The 16,393-nt window shown below is 53.8% G+C and overlaps 1 protein-coding gene across 2 annotated transcripts; it reads left to right on the forward strand.

The window, feature by feature from the left end:
• The first annotated feature begins 1,072 nt into the window (after positions 1-1,072).
• HYKK (hydroxylysine kinase) lies at positions 1,073-15,834 on the forward strand. 2 transcript variants are annotated; one of them, XM_080651393.1, is made up of 5 exons: positions 1,073-1,202; positions 6,959-7,326; positions 11,228-11,367; positions 12,441-12,624; positions 14,869-15,834. In XM_080651393.1, exons 2-5 carry the CDS (start codon positions 6,978-6,980, stop codon positions 15,327-15,329), a joined length of 1,134 nt encoding a protein of 377 aa, XP_080507519.1. In that variant the 5' UTR covers positions 1,073-1,202; positions 6,959-6,977; the 3' UTR covers positions 15,330-15,834. The 2 variants fall into 2 exon arrangements, with proteins under 2 accessions (XP_080507519.1, XP_080507520.1); XM_080651394.1 differs by having other exon boundaries at positions 1,103-1,202; positions 6,941-7,326; positions 14,869-15,667.
• Positions 15,835-16,393: the final 559 nt, after the last annotated feature.

Below are 16,393 nucleotides of genomic sequence, written 5' to 3' on the forward strand. Positions count from 1 at the left end.
AAGGGAGGAGGTGTGTGAAGAACGGCACTGTAGAAAGGCGGGCGGCTTGCCACTTGGAGATAAGACCCAGATCTATAGGGGAAGCATCTGAGGCAGTCACGGCCCCAGATAACCGAGGGCGCTGCATCCTGATAGAAAAAAGCGTGGGGGCCGGGGGTGGGGCCTGCATTTACAGACAAGGACCCACGTGCCTGCGCGGGCGGGTGGCCCGATGCCCCCTCACAAGTCCTGTGGGCTGCGGGGTGCATCCAGCTGTCCATCAGAGCCTGGTTGCCTTTGACAACGAGGGCTACCAAATATTCCGGCCTCTACGCCGTGATGCTCCGGCAGCCTCCTGGAAGTCACGTGTTTCTGCACTTTCCCCGCGGGGAGAGAATCGGACTCTGCCACAGTTTCTGACCCAACTACTGACCCGCCCCTGGGAAACCTCCCCGCCTCCTTTCCATCCGTTATATTGAAGTCAGGGGTTCGGGAAGAGAGCAGAAAACGGGGTGCTGCTGTGTGTCTGGTCGAGGCCCCGCGCCCCCTGAAGCTCCCCATCAGCAAGCACTAGGAGTGTGCAGACCTCTTGTTCTGCCCGCGATCCTGGGAGCTGGGTCTGGTGCAGAAGGCAGCCCCCCGACCGCCGGGACCTCCCATCAGACCTGCAGTTCCTGGGACGGGGACCCGGAGGCGGCCCCCGGGGTGCGTGCTGCCCGCAGGAAGGGGAGGAAGGAGAAAGGGTGGCGCCCAGACACCTACGATCCCTAGAAAAAAACGGCCCTTCAACCTTTTCCCGGGACTGTGCCCCCTGCGCGGTGCAACTCCATAGCCGGAAGCCCGCTGACAGCTGCTCACCGGGGGGCGGGGCAGAATATCGAAGAGCCAATCAGAAGCAAGAATCCCAGCAGCGCGGAGAGGCATCCAGATTTTGACAGACGTGAGCGCCGAGAGGAGGCGGGGTCAGATTGCAGAGAGCTAATCAGCAGCCTAATCTCGTCCCGCATAGTCTAGATAGGGCGGGGCGGGGCCTCGCCGGCCCTTCGTCTGCGCTGGTTGGCGGCGGGGTTCTCTCAAGGAGCCAATCAGAAGTCAGGGGTCGCGGGCTCGGCGCTGGGGCGGGCCGAGGTGCTGCAGGTCAGTGGCTGCCGCCCCGCGCGAGACGTGACCTCGGGCCGGGCTGCTGGGCAGCGGACGCCGCCTCGGACCGCGGGTCGTGCAGGGTGAGCCGGCGAGCGGGCGAGCGGGCGAGCGGGCGGAGGAGCCGGGGGAGGGGGCCGCCCCGAGAGCAGAGAGGCTCCCCGCGGGCTGGGGGTCGGTGCCCCCTCCTCCTCCCTGGCCCCAGAGCTGGAGCGTGGAGACCCCCACGGGGGTGCGGTCCGCTGGACCTGGCACCCTAAGCGCTGTGAACCGAACCGGGTGCCCCCTGTGTCTTGGGTCCCCAGCACCCTGCAGCCCGCTGCCCCCCACTCCCCAGCCCAGCGGGAGCCCCTCGGAGCGCCCAGCAGTGCATCGCTGTCCTTGAAAACCAGACTCGACTTCCCCTGCCCTTCTGTGCCCCTTTGGGGTAAAGGCCGGGGAGCCTCAGGTTTTTTGTTGTTGTTGTTGTTTTTTATTAGTTTTTTACTTTTTTAAAAATATATATTTTATTGCTTTTTTACAGAGAGGAAGGGAGAGGGAGAGAGAGTTAGAAACATCAATAAGAGAGAAACATCGATCAGCTGCCTCCTGCACGCCCCCCACTGGGGATGTGCCTGCAACCAAGGTCCATGCCCTTGACCGGAATCGAACCCGGGACCCTTCAGTCCGCAGGCCGACACTCTATCCACTGAGCCACACCGGTCAGGGCAGTTTTTTACTTTTTTAATGTATTTTTTATTGATTTCAGAGAGGAAGGGAGAGGGAGAGAGAGAGAAACATCCATGATGAGAGAGAATCATGGATCGGCTGCCTCCTGCACGCTCCCTCCTGGGGATCGAGCCCACAACCCCGGGCATGTGCCCTGAGCGGGCATCGAACCTGTGACCTCCTGATTCATAGGTCAGCGCTCAACCACTGAGCCCCGCCTGGCCGGGTTCCAGGAGCCTCTGGCGGGAAGGCACCCCTTCTTTCCTCCGTTCCACCTGGGCCGGGTGCTGGGGTGCAGGTATCTGCCCGGGTAATCCCTGCTCTCCTCCTGGGAGGAGTCGCAGGAGCAGGAGGCCAGCTTTGGGGCAGGTGCCAAGGTGGAACTTCCTGGACTTGGTAACGCGTGCGGAGCGAAGGGGAGGGAAGGGTGTGTCTGGCATTCCCTGCACAGAGTGTGGAGTTGAAGGTCCGGCCCGCTGGTTGCAGGACAAAGGTGGTGAGGTTCTGGCAGGAGGCCTGGCTCTGGCACTGTCTCGGGGGCCGAGGAGGAAAGCCCCACCCGTTGGCAGGGGACCAGCTAGCTGCCTGCGGGATTGGAGTCCCTTCTTCGCCTCCTCCACGCACTCGGGAGACGTTTGGTTAAACACCTGTCTTGTATTTATTTACTTTCCAGAACTGACTTGATCTGGGCCGTTAGTTCCATAGTTTGGGGTCCCTGTATACAAAGCAAAAAAAAAAAAAAAAAAAAAAAGCAGATTTAAGTTTAAAAGAAAGCACTTTGCCCTAGCTGGTGTGGCTCAGTGGATAGAGCGTCGGCCTGCGGACTGAAGGGTTCCGGGTTCGATTCTGGTCAAGGGCATGGACCTTGGTTGCGGGCACATTCCCAGGTCGGGGGCGTGCAGGAGGCAGCTGATCAATGTTTCTCTCTCATCGATGTTTCTAACTCCCTTCTTCCCTGAAAAAAAATCAATAAAATATGTTTTTTTAAAAGAAAGCACTAAAAATAATAAATATAAAATAAGAAATAAAAAGAGAAAGCACTTTGGAAGCATAGAATGAATGGTAGAGCTACAAGGGGTGATCAAGTCCAACTCCCCGTAAGAGACGAGGTAGCAAAGCAGGGACTAAATTACGTTTTCTTTCTCCCAGTGTAACAACTTTTTTTGCTCCATTTTTTCCCATTGTGACAAAATACCCTTAACCAGCATGACAACTTTCTTTTGAAATATATTTTATTGATTTTTACAGAGAGGAAGGGAGAGGAATAGAGAGAAACATCGATGAGAGAGAAACATCGATCAGCTGCCTCCTGCACACCCCCCACTGGGGATGTGCCCGCAACCAAGGTCCATGCCCTTGACCGGAAATCGAACCCGATCGAACCCGGGACCCTTCCGTCCGCAGGCTGACGCTCTGTCCACTGGGCCACATCGGTGAGGGCACATTTTATTATGCCAGGCTGTCATTTTATTTTGAATGCTCTAATAATTCTTTTTTTTTTTTAAATATATTTTATTGATATTTCAAAGAGAGGAAGGGAGAGGGATAGAGAGCCAGAAACATCGATGAGAGAGAAACATCGATCAGCTGCCTCCTGCACACCTCACTGGGGATGTGCCCGCAACCAAGGTACATGCCCCTAACCGGAATCGAACCCGGGACCCTTCAGTCCGCAGGCGGATGCTCTATCCACTGAGCCAAACCGGTTTCGGCTCTAATAATTCTTTTTTTTAAAAATATGTTTTTATTGATTTCAGAGAGGAAGGGAGATGAAGAGAGAAATAGCAACACCAATGATGAGAAGGAGAATCAACGATTGGCCGGCTCCTGCACGCCCCCTACTGGGGATCGAGCCTGAAACCCCGGCATGTGCCCTGATCGGGAATCGAACCGGGACCTCCTGGTTGATGAGCCTGGCGTGAGCCACTGAGCCAGGCACCAGGCTGTCCTTTGATGGCTAGAGTGGCCAGCATTGCTTTACACTCGTTTAGAAAACAGGACTGTTCGAGCAGAAGCTTAACAAGCCCCATTCAAGGATGTTATAGGAACACTACAGGCCCGGTGCACGAATTCGTGCACCAGTGGGGTCCCTCGGCCTGGCCTGCGGGATCGGGCCGAAACCGGCTCTCCGACATCCCCCGAGGGGTCCCGGATTACGAGAGGGTGAAGGCCAGGCCGAGGGACCCCCACGGTGCCCGATCGGGGCTGGGGAGGGACGCGGGAGGTTGGCCAGCGGGGGAGGGACCGCGGGAGGGCTCCAGGGCAGGTCCGGTCCGTCTCGCTCAGTCCTGATCGGCCGGACCCCGGCAGCAAGCTAACCTACCAGAAGAAGTATCTGCCCCCTGGTGGTCAATGCACGTCATAGCGACTGGTCAACCCATCGACTGTCTGCCCCCTCCTGGTCAGTGCACGTCATAGCGAGCGATCGAACTCCTGGTCTAACTCCCAGGGGGACACTTTGCACGTTAGCCTTTTATATATATAGATTTTGTAGAGGGAGGGAGATTGGCCTTCACCAGTTGCCTCTAAGATTCTTTGCAACTCTAGGGATTCATCATTCATAACACATTCAGAATTCTTCTGACATCCTTAACACTTAAAAGAATGTCCCTTAAAACTTCAAAGCGTTGGTTAAAGCTTGAACTCTTTAGTTAAAGAGTTAAGAGTAAAACCCTGGACTTTGTAACGTGTTACACATGACATTCTGAATATTGGCTTACACCAGTGTGTGAACCTCCAGAAGGAATGATGTTAAAATTCCATGTCAAATCTTGTTTTTTATTTATTAAATATATTTTATTGATTTTTTACAGAGAGGAAGGGAGAGGGAGAGGGAGCTAGAAACATCGATGAGAGAGAAACATCCATCAGCTGCCTCCTGCACGCCCCCCACTGGGGATGCGCCTGCAACCAAGGTACATGCCCTTGACCGGAATCGAACCCGGAACCCTTCAGTCCACAGGCCGATGCTCTATCCACTGACCCAAACAGGTTAGGGCTATACTTTTCTTTTTAAATATATTTTTTTAGCCCCAGCTGGTTTGGCTCAGTGGATAGAGCTTCGGCCTGTGGACCGAAGGGTCCGGGTTCGATTCCAGTCAAGGGCACAGGCCCGGGTTGCGGGCTCGATCCCCAGTCGGGGGCGTGCAGGAGGCAGCCGATCCATGATTCTCTCTCATCGTGGATGTTTCTATCTCTCTCTTCCTCTCCTTTCCTCTCTGAAATCAATAAAAATATTTTTAAAAATAAATATTTTTTAATTTATTGATTTCAGAGAGGAAGAAAGTGGGAGAAAGAAATAGAAACACCCACGATGAGAGAGAATCATGGATCGGCTGCCTCCTGCACGCCCCCCAACTGGAGATCGAGCCTGCAACCTGGGCATGTGCCCTGGCTGGGAATCGAACCGTGACCTCCTGGTTCATAGGTCAACACTCAACCACTGGATCATGCCGGCTGGGCTTGAAATTACATTTTAACTCAAACGAATGGTAATATAGTCCAAAGGACATTGTCATGGATTACGGATCTCAGAGCTGAGTTCTTGATCTGAGTTAGTCTGTACTTTTGGGCAAAGCCCATACCCTCTCAGGACCTAAATGTCTCCTGTAAGTAAAGGTGATGGGGATGGGTCAGGGGGGTGAAGAAGTGGGACTAGCAGATACCAAGGTGCTTTCCTGGTCTGTGTTCCATCCCTGGAAACATACCTTCAGTATGGGAAGTGGGTTTAAAATAATGGATGGGGCCCTGACCGGTGTTGCTCAGTGGATAGAGCGTCGGCCTGCAGACTCAAGGGCCCGGGTTCGATTCCAGTCAAGGGCATGTACCTTGGTTGCGGGCACATCCCCAGTGGGAGGTGTGCAGGAGGCAGCTGATCGATGTTTCTCTCTCATCGATGTTTCTGACTCTCTATCCCTCTCCCTTCCTCTCTGTAAAAAAAAAATCAATAAAATAAAAAAAATTTTTAAAAAAAGAATAAAATAATTTATGAGCCTGGTCAGTGTGGCTGGTGGTTGAGCATCGACCTAGGAACCAGGAGGTCATGGTTCAATTCCCCGTCGGGGCACATGCCCAGGTTGTGGGCTCCATCCCCAGTGGGGGGCGTGCAGGAGGCAGCCAATCCATGATTCTCATCATGGATGTTTCTCTCTCTCTCCCTCTCCCTTTCTCTCTGGAATCAATAAAAATATATTTAAAAAATATAATTTAAGGCACGAGGGTATTTATTCACCTGCAAAACATCTACTTCTTTACTGGTTTCATTTTTTTTTTAAAATATATTTTAGTGATATTTTACAGAGAGGAAGGGAGAGGGACAGAGAGCTAGAAACATCGATGGGAGAGAAACATCCATTAGCTGCCTCTTGCACACCTCCTACTGGGGATGTGCCCGCAACCAAGGTACATGCCCTTGACCGGAATCGAACCCGGGACCTTTCAGTCCGCAGGCCGACGCTCCATCCACTGAGCCAAACCGGTTTCGGCTGGTTTCATTTTTTAAGTTTCTGAGCAAAAACGAATCCTCAGAAGTACAGAATCGGTGCTGAGAAACATTGGCCTGTCTTAAGGAAAATCATTTTAATAAATACGTTCAGCCCGGCCGGCGTGGCTCAGTGGTTGAGAGTCGACCTATGAACCAGGAGGTCCCGGTGCGATTCCCGGTCAGGGCACCTGCCCGGGTTGTGGGCTCGATCCACCCCCCAGTGGGGGACGTGCAGGAGGCAGCCGATCCATGATTCTCTCTCATCATGGATGTTTCTATTTCTCTCCCTCTCCTCTCTGAAATCAATAAAGAAATATATTTTTTAAAAAAAACAAAACAAAGCAAAACAGCAAGGAACGGAGACGTTCCAGAAACTTGATGGACCGAGCAACATAAAGCTAAAAATGGCCCTGGCCGGTGTGGCTCAGTGGATAGAGCGTCGGCCTGCAGACTGAAGGGTCCCCGGTTCGATTCCTGGTCACAAGGGCATATGCCCGGATTGCGGGCTGGATCCCCAGTGGGGGGTGTGCAGGAGGCAGCCGATCCATGATTCTCTCTTCTCCTCCCTTCCTCTCTGAAATCAACAAGAATGTATGTTGTAAAGTCAGTCAGTAAATATGTCCGTTACAGTTCTAACCCCCTCTCTAGGCTGTGTCCCCCCGACGCGATGTCAAGCGGAGATGGTGACCAGCGGTCGCAGGCCCTCGCCAAACCCGCGTTCAGCGAGGCGCAGGCCTGTGCCCTCGTGGAGTCCGAGTTCGGGTTCCAGGTGTCGGAGATCCAGCCGCTGCCGAGCTACGACGACCAGAACTTCCGCGTGCGGGTGTCAAGGACCGGAGACGCTGCGGGTGGCCCGACGGAGTTCGTCCTCAAGATCAGCAACACCGAGTCCAGCCAGACCCCCGACCTCATCGAGGTGCAGAGCCACGTGGCCATGTTCCTGCACGAGGCGGGGTTCCCCACGGCCTCTGCGTGTCGCGCCAAAGGCGGCGGCGTCACCTCGCTCGTGTCCGTGGGTAAGAGACCCCCAACGCGCTGGTCGCCGCCAGTCCGTGTAGGGGAGTGGGTTTTGGTTCCAAGTGGAAATATCAAAAACAGGCCCGTCGGCCCGGCCAGCTGGCCTGCGAGCGTCAACCTGTGAACCAGGAGGTCAGGGTTCGATTCCCGGTCAAGGGTGCACATGCCCGGGTTGCGAGCTCCATCCCCAGTGGGGGGCGTGCAGGAGGCAGCCGATCCAGGATTCCCTCTCCTCATGGATGTTTCTACCTCTCTATCCCTTCCCCTTACTCTCTGAAATCCTATATAATCTATACTAATAAAAGGGTTAACATGCTAATTTGACTGGACATCTTCTGGATGTCCTTCTGGACAACGCCATGGTGGTGGGGACGGAGGCAGAGGCGGTTAGGGGCAATCAGGTCAGCAGCAGAGGGCAGTTAGGAGCGATCAGGCCGGCAGGTGAGAGCAGTTAGGGGCGATCAGGCCGGCAGGGGAGGGCAGTTAGGGGCGATCAGGCCGGCAGGGGAGGGCAGTTAGGGGGCAATCCGATCAGCAGGGGAGGGCAGTTAGGGGCGATCAGGCCGGCAGGGAAGGGCAGTTAGGGGGCAATCAGGCCGGCAGGCAGAGATGGTTAGGGGTGATCAGGCCGGCAGGCAGAGATGGTTAGGGGTGATCAGGCCGGCAGGCAGAGATGGTTAGGGGTGATCAGGCAGGCAGGCGAGCAGTTAGGAGCCCTGCAGGATCAGGTCTAAACCAGCAGGGGTTCCCGATTGTAGAGGGTGCAGGCTGGGCTGAGGGACACCCCCCCCCCATGCATGAATTTCATGCACCAGGCCTCTAGTAAAAGGCTAATATGCAAATCGACCGAACAGCTGAACGACCGGTCGCTATGACGCGCACTGACCACCTGGGGGCAAACGCTCAACGCAGGAGCTGCCCCCGGGTGGTGGTCAGTGCGCTCCCACAGGGGAGTGCCGCTCGGCCAGAAGCCCTGGGCCAGGCTCACGGCTGGTGAGCGCAGCAGCAGTGGCGGGAGCCTCTTCCACGTCTGCGGCAGTCGGACATCCCCCGAGGGCTCCCGGACTGCGAGAGGGCGCAGGCCAGGCTGAGGGAACGCCCCCCCACCCCCGCCCGAGTGCATGAATTTCCTGCTCCGGGCCTCTAGTTAATAATAAAGAAAAAAGCATTGCCCTGACCGGTGTGGCTCAGTGGATAGAGCGTCGGCCTGCGGACGGTAGGGTCCCGGGTTCGATTCCGGTCAAGGGCATGGACCTTGGTGGCGGGCACATCCCCAGTAGGAGGTGTGCAGGAGGCAGCTGATGGATGTTTCTCTCTCATCGATGTTTCTAACTCTCTCTCCCTCTCCCTTCCTCTCTGTAAAAAATCAATGAAATATATTTTTAAAAAAATAAAGAAAAAAGCATATTAAAAGAAAAAAAGAACAGGCTCGTGGCTCCAAGAGTAAGCAGGGTTGTTTTCCAGCCGTCGGGAGAAGCCACGGCATCACCGAAGGGGCGGTTGGGGCTCGGACTCAGACGTGGGGAGAGGCAGGAGCTGGTGTAGCCGGATGGATGAGCACATCAGAGGGGCCGTGGAAATCGGGAGCGTTTTTGTTGTGTTGTTGTTGTTTTGTGTGTTTTTTTAATATATTTTATTAATTTTCTACAGAGAGAAAGGGAGACGATAGAGAGTTAGAAACATCAATGAGAAACATCGATCAGCTGCCTCCTGCACGCCCCCCACTGGGGATGTGCCCGCAACCAAGGTACATGCCCTTGACCGGGATCGAACCCGGGACCCTTCCGTCCGCAGGCCGACGCTCTATCCACTGAGCCACACCGGCCAGGGCATGTTGTTTTTTTAAAATACGTTTTTATTGATTTCAGAGAGGGAGAGAGAGAGAAATGTTAATGATGAGAGAGAATCACCAACTGACACCAGTTGCTTTTTTTGAGCAGAAAAAGAATGAAAGACTTTTATTCTCCCGGCCGGTGTGGCTCCGTGGCTGAGCGTCGACCTGTGAACCAGGAGGTCAGGGTTCGATTCCCGGTCAGGGCAGGTGCCCGGGTTGCGGGCTCGGTCCCCAGTGGGGGGTCGTGCGGGAGGCAGCTGATCCGTGATTCTCTCTCATCACTGATGTTTCTCTCTCTCCCTCTCCCTTCCTCTCTCTCTGAAAGTCAATAAAAACATATTTTTTTAAAAAAAATACGTTCATTCCTCAGACCAGTTGTGTACACTGAGGGGCCAGATTATTGTGCGTTCAGAGGTCATCGTCATCTGGCCTCTCAGGGTACGTTGGTGCCGTGGTGTATCAGGAAAGGAGGCAGAACCAGAAGCAGGAACTTCAGGTCCCGGCACTACTGTCATGTCTGCCTGTGGGACTTGACACACGACCTACATCCCTGAGCCCACACGTCCTCGTCGGTGAGAATCGGGGCCTTTCACCCCCCCGATGCCAACATGCTTAAGGTGTACCCGATCGAGCTCTGTAAGCAGCAATTGGAAATCAGTTCTCAGGAATGTATTTTTAAACATATTCCTATTGATCTCAGAGAGAGGAAGGGAGAGGAGTGAGAGAGAGAAACATCCATGACGACAGAGAATCATGGATCGGCCGCCTCCTGCACGCCCCCCACTGTGGATCGAGCCCGCAACCCGGGCCTGTGCCCTGACCGGGAATCGAACCCTGACCTCCTGGTTCCTTAGGTCGACGCTCAGCCACTGAGCCACGCCGGCCGGCCCCAGGAATTTTTCCAGCTTGGAAAAGTTGCCTGTCTCTTTCTCTCCCGATGGTTCTCCCACCCCGTCTTCCTGTGCTTTGCTCCGAACCAGTGCGGCTTTACGGTCCCTGCGGGTTAGCGATCGTCCGCATTTCCTTACGTCACACCTTCCTCGGTGGTGGCCTTACGGAAAGGTGTTTCCCGGCGTCCATTTGCCAGAAGAGCTCATGGATGTGGGGTGGGGTGGGGGCGGCAGAGTTGGGGCTGTCCTTTTGTTGGGATGTAAATGGCTGATTCCCATGTTCTGAGGTTCATCTGTTCTACCTTTTTTTCTTTAAATATATTTTTCTCTTTTTAAAAATATTTTATTGATTTTTTTACAGAGAGGAAGGGAGAGGGATAGAGAGTTAGAAACATCGATGAGAGAGAAACATCCACCAGCTGCCTCCTGCATGCCCTCCACTGGGGATGTGCCCGCAATCAAGGTCCATGCCCTTGACTGGAATCGAACCCGGGACCCTTCAGTCCGCAGGCCGACGCTCTATCCACTGAGCCACACCGGTTAGGGCTGATATATTTTTCATTGATTTCAGAGAGGAAGGGAGAAGGAGAGAAAGACAGAAACACCCATGATGAGAGAGAATCATGGATCGGCCGCCTCCTGCACGCCCCACACTGGGGATGGAGCCTGCAACCCGGTCATGTGCCCTGACCGGGAATCGAACCCTGACCTCCTGGTTCCTAGGTCGATGCTCAGCCCCTGAGCCATCCCGGCCGGGTTGTTCTACCTTCTTCTTTTTTTTTTTTTTTTTTTTTTTAATATATTTTATTGATTTTTCACAGAGGAAGGGAGAGGGAGAGAGAGTTAGAAACATCGATCAGCTGCCTCCTGCACACCTCCTACTGGGGATGTGCACACAACCAAGGTACATGCCCTTGACCGGAATCGAACCTGGGACCCTTCAGTCCGCAGGCCAACGCTCTATCCACTGAGCCACCCCGGCCGGGCTGTTCTGCCTTCTTGCCTTGTCCTCTCAGCCTGCCTCAGAGAACCCTGCTGATTGTTTTAGGTTGGCACATTTTTTTTCCTCTCTTCTTCGGCGAGTTCTGTTCTTCTTGGCAATGATAACGACAAAGGCGGGGGAGCCTCTGGTTTTTCTGAGTCGACTTGACAGGACGTATCCTTCCGTCCATCCAGACAGTGGTTCCCGAACCAAGAGCCACGTGGTGAGGCTGCTGACCTTCCTCCCGGGGCGGCCTGTGGCCGAGGTCCCCGTAGGCCCCCAGCTGCTGTATGAGATCGGGAGGCTGGCCGCCACGTTGGATAAGACGCTGGAGGTAAGGCTTGGGGTTTGGTTTGTTTGTGAGCATTTTTTATTTGTCTGGGTGTGCTTTCATATGGTTACTTTTTAATATACTAATTCCAAAGAGATTCTTTTTTTAAAATATTTTTTTGTTGATATCAGAGAGGAAGGGAGAGGGAGAGAGAAACATCCATGATGAGAGAGAATCATGGATCGGCTGCCTTCTGCACGCCCCCACACTGGGGATCGAGCCTGCAACCCGGGCATGTGCCCTTGTCTGGAATCGAACCCGGGACCCTTCAGTCCGAAGGCCGGCGCTCTATCCACTGAGCCACACCAGCCAGGGCCATATGCACACTTTATTATTTATTTTATTTTATTTTTTTAAAATATATTTTTATTGATTTCAGAGAGGAAGGGAGAGAGAGAGAAAAACATGAATGATGAAAGAGAATCATGGATCGGCTGCCTCCTGCACGCCCCCTACTGGGGATCGAGCCCGCAACCCGGGCATGTGCCCTTGACCGGGAATCGAACCCGTGACCTCCTGGTTCCTAGGTCCACACTCAATCGCTGAGCCATGCCGGCCGGGCCAGATGCACACTTTAACAGGGAATCACACAGCCCTAGCTGGTGTGGCTCAGTGGATAGAGCGTCGGCCTGCGGACTGAAGGGTCCCGGGTTCGATTCCGGTCAAGGGCATGGACCTTGGTTGCGGGCACATCCCCAGTGGGAGGTGTGCAGGAGGCAGCTGATGGATGTTTCTCTCTCATCGATGTTTCTAACTCTCTGTCCCTCTCCCTTCCTCTCTGTAAAATATCAATAAAATATATTTTTTAAAAAAAGGGGGGGGGGAATCACACAAGTAAGAGGATGAAGCGAGACGGGGATGTGCTCTGAGGACTGTGAGCCTGAGCGACGGGGAGCGCTCGCCGTTCGTGGCTGTGTGCACCGGGCAGTCAGCGCCTGGGGCAGAACTCCAGGCCTGTCCCCGAGGGCGGTCCCCAGGCCTGCGCGGGCGGGGCGCGGTCTCTCATCACAGATCTCTCCCTCGGTCCTGATGGCTCCGGCCGCCGACGCTCTAAGCGTTTCTTGCTTTCGGTGTAGGAGTTCCGTCACCCAAAGCTAAGGTGCCTTCGCCGGGAGAATTTCATCTGGAACCTAAAGAACGTCCCTCTTCTGGAGAAATACCTGAACGCCTTGGGCCCGGGTCGGAATCGGGAGATGGTGGAACAGGTCATCCGGCTGTTCAAGGATGAGGTCACGGCCAAGTTAAGTCACTTCCGAGAGTGTGAGTATTCGTCTTGATATTTAAGTTGTCAAATTTCAGCCCGGCCGGCCGGCGTGGCTCCGTGGTGGAGCGTCGACCTAGGAACCAGGAGGTCACGGTTCGATTCCCCGTCAGGGCACAGGCCGGGGTTGTGGGCTCCGTTCCCAGTAGGGGGCGTGCTGGAGGCAGCCGATCACTGATTCTCATCCTTGGTGTTTCTCTCTCTCTCCCTCTCCCTTCCTCTCTGAAGTCAATAAAAATATATTTTAAATAATTGTCCGATTTCGAATCGTCAGGAAAAGCGTGGAGTTACAACGTAGCTTTACCGAGTTGTCGTCAGAACAAATTTCTGGGGAATCCGAGGTTAAAGTAAAGAACACAGCTGGTGCCCTAGCTGGTGTGGCTCAATGGGTAGAGCGTCAGCCTGCGGACCGAAGGGTCCCGGGGTTGGACTCCAACCGAGGGCACATGCCCTGGTTGTGGGCTCGATCCCCAGTGGGGGGTGTACAGGAGGCAGCCAATCAATGATTCTCTCTCATCATGGATGTTTCTCTCTCTCTCGCTCTTCCTTCCTCTCTGAAATCAATAAAAATATATTTAAAAAAAACAAACACAGCGGGCCCACCCTAGGACGCTTCGCTGCTTATGGTCTGAAGACATGTATATTTTTGAACATTTCCGGCCGTTCTCCTTCTCCCTCTACTCTTCCGGTTCGTGAACCTTAAGCGTTTGCAGCAACTACATTCTCCATCTGCTGGCTTTGTGTGGATGGGAAGCAAAAGCAGAAATACCACCACAATGAACTGCTTTTGTCCTTTTCAGAGGAAATTGTTCTGCTTCAAGAAAAACAGGGTTTGGCTTGTTTATTTATTATTTTTTAACCCTCGCCTGAGGATATTTTTTTTAGCTTTTTAAAAATATATTTCCTTATTGATTTCAGAGAGGAAGGGAGAGGGAGAGAGAGAGAGAAACATCCATGATGAGAGAGAATCATGGATGGGCTGCCTCCTGCACGCCCCACACTGGGGATCGAGCTTGCAATCCAGGCATGTGCCCTTGGCCAGCATGGGACCCGAGACCCTTCAGTCCACAGGCCACAGGCCGACGCTCTATCCACTGAGCCAAACAGGTTAGGACTTGAGGATACTTTTTTTCCATTGCTTTTCAGAGAGAGTGGAAGGGAAGGAGGCAGGGGGAAAGAGACAGACAGACAGACATGTGAGAGATACACGTCGACGGGTTGCCTCCTGCACTCGCCCCAACGGGGTGGGGAGCAAATCTGAAACCCAGGTACATGCCCATGACCCTGGGAATCGAACCCATGACCCTTTGGTACACGGGCTGGCACCCTAACCACTGAGCAACACCAGCCAGGGCAGAGCTTGGCTTTTTTTTAAAAAAAAATCTCTGACTGCTCATCAAGTGATTCGAATGGCCGTGCCTGAGATGGAGAAATGGAAAGAGAATGAACTGGGGTATTTTTAAAAAATATATTTTGGCCGAAACCGGTTTGGCTCAGTGGATAGAGCGTCGGCCTGCGGACTGAAGGGTCCCGGGTTCGATTCCGGTCAAGGGCATGGACCTTGGTTGCGGGCACATCCCCAGTAGGGGGTGTGCAGGAGGCAGCTGATCGATGTTTCTCTCTCATCGATGTTTCTAGCTCTCTATCCCTCTCCCTTCCTCTCTGTAAAATATCAATAAAAATATATTAAAAAAAAATATATATATATACATATATATATATATTTTGATTTTTTACAGAGAGGAAGGGAGAGGGAGAGAGAGTTAGAAACATTGATAAGAGAGAAACATCAGCCCTAGCTGGTGTGGCTCAGTGGATAGAGCGTCGGCCTGTGGACTGAAGAGTCCCGGGTTTGAGTCCAGTCAAGGGCACATGCCCAGGTTGTGGGCTCGATCCCCAGTAGGGAGCTTGCAGAAGGCCGCTGATCAACGATTTTCTCTCTCATCATTGATGTTTCTCTCTTTCTCTCTCTCCCTCTCCCTTCCTCTCTGAAATCAATAAAAAATATATTTAAAAAAAAAAAAAAAGAGAGAGAGAGAGAGAGAAATGTCAATCATCCGCCTCCTGCACACTCCCTACCGGGGATGTGCCCGCAACCAAGGTCCATGCCCTTGATCGGACTTGAACCCGGGACCCTTGAGTCCGCAGGCGGACGCGCTATCCACTGAGCCACACCGGCAGGGGCTGAACGGGGGGGTATTGAACGATGGTTGTCGTCTCGCTTGCTTTCTTCCTCCTTGCAGGTGTCAATCACGGGGACCTCAACGACCATAACATTTTGGTCGAGCCCACCGAGTCCGCCTCCGGGGAGGCCGTCTTCCGCGTGTCAGGGATCTTAGACTTTGACGACATGAGCTACGGCTGCTACGTGTTCGAAGTGGCGATCGCCATCATGTACATGATGGTTGAGAGCCGGGACCCGGTGGGGGTCGGCGGCCACGTCCTCGCGGGGTTTGAGAGCGTCATCCCGCTGACCGCCGTGGAGAGGGACGCCCTGTTCCTGCTGGTGTGCGGGCGCTTCTGCCAGTCGCTCGTCATGGCGGCGCACTCCTGCCGGCTGCACCCGGAGAACGCGGAATATCTCCTGATCACGGCCAAGACCGGGTGGAAGCACCTGCAGCAGCTGTTCGCCGTGGGCCGGAAAGCTGTCGAAGAAACCTGGTTCCACACGGCCAGGTCCTACGCATCCGGGGCCTCCCCGTGACCTGGGTAAAAGGTCACACGAAACGTGGGGCGTTAAACCCAGTGGGACCAAATCTAAAGTCGACGAGGGATGTTCCTGCAGAGTTAAAAATGAATCGGTGGGCCCTGACCCGTGTGGCTCAGTGGATAGAGCGTCGGCCTGCGGACTGGAGGGTCCCGGGTTCGATTCCGGTCAAGGGCATGGACCTTGGTTGCAGGCACATCCCCAGTGGGGGGTGTGCAGGAGGCAGCTGATGGATGTTTCTCTCTCATTGATGTTTCTAACTCTCTATCCCTCTCCCTTCCTCTCTGTAGAAAATCAATAAAATATATTAAAAATAAATAAATCAGTGGGCCCTGACCCGTGTGGCTCAGTGGATAGAGCGTCGGCCTGCGGACTGAAGGGTCCCGGGTTCGATTCTGGTCAAGGGCACGTACCTTGGTGGCGGGCACATCCCCAGTAGGGAGTGTGCAGGAGGCAGCTGACAGATGTTTCCAACTCTCTATCCCTCTCCCTTTCTCTCTGTAAAAAATCAATAAAAAATATATATATATATTTTAAAAATGAATTGCTGGAACGGATCCATGCATGTGAAGCCACTGAGGTCTTCAATCGCACGATGATATTTTAAACTAAGAAACACGACATGAACAGTCATGTTTTCCTGTCGGTGGCGTGCGCCCTGTCCACGAAACACACAGATCGATATTTCGAATTAGATGGTGTCTCAAGGTCTCTTCCAGAGCTGGTCAGCCTTCTAGCCTCCCCCATCCCCCACCAAAAAAAAACAATAACTTAAAACGTGAATAGTCAGTAGTTTACAGAGGGATGGAACCCAGAAAGGGGAGATGGATGGTGAACACGTCTGAACACTGAGTTTCAGGACAGAAGAGAAATGGTGCTGGGGGGGTGGAGGTCCGCCTCGCTTTCACTAGGTCGGCGCGGGGAGAGCGTCTGACGGACGAGGCGGAAGGCAGAGGGGGGGACGAAGGAGCAGGGAGCGAGGTTGGGGGTCCCGCGGGTGCTGTCCCAGCTGGCAGTGCTGAAGGGGAAGCGAGCACAGCGGGAAGGTGCGGAGCAGGAGT

This window comes from Plecotus auritus (assembly GCF_963455305.1).
Source record: "Plecotus auritus genome assembly, chromosome: 15".
Classification (NCBI taxonomy): domain Eukaryota; kingdom Metazoa; phylum Chordata; class Mammalia; order Chiroptera; family Vespertilionidae; genus Plecotus; species Plecotus auritus.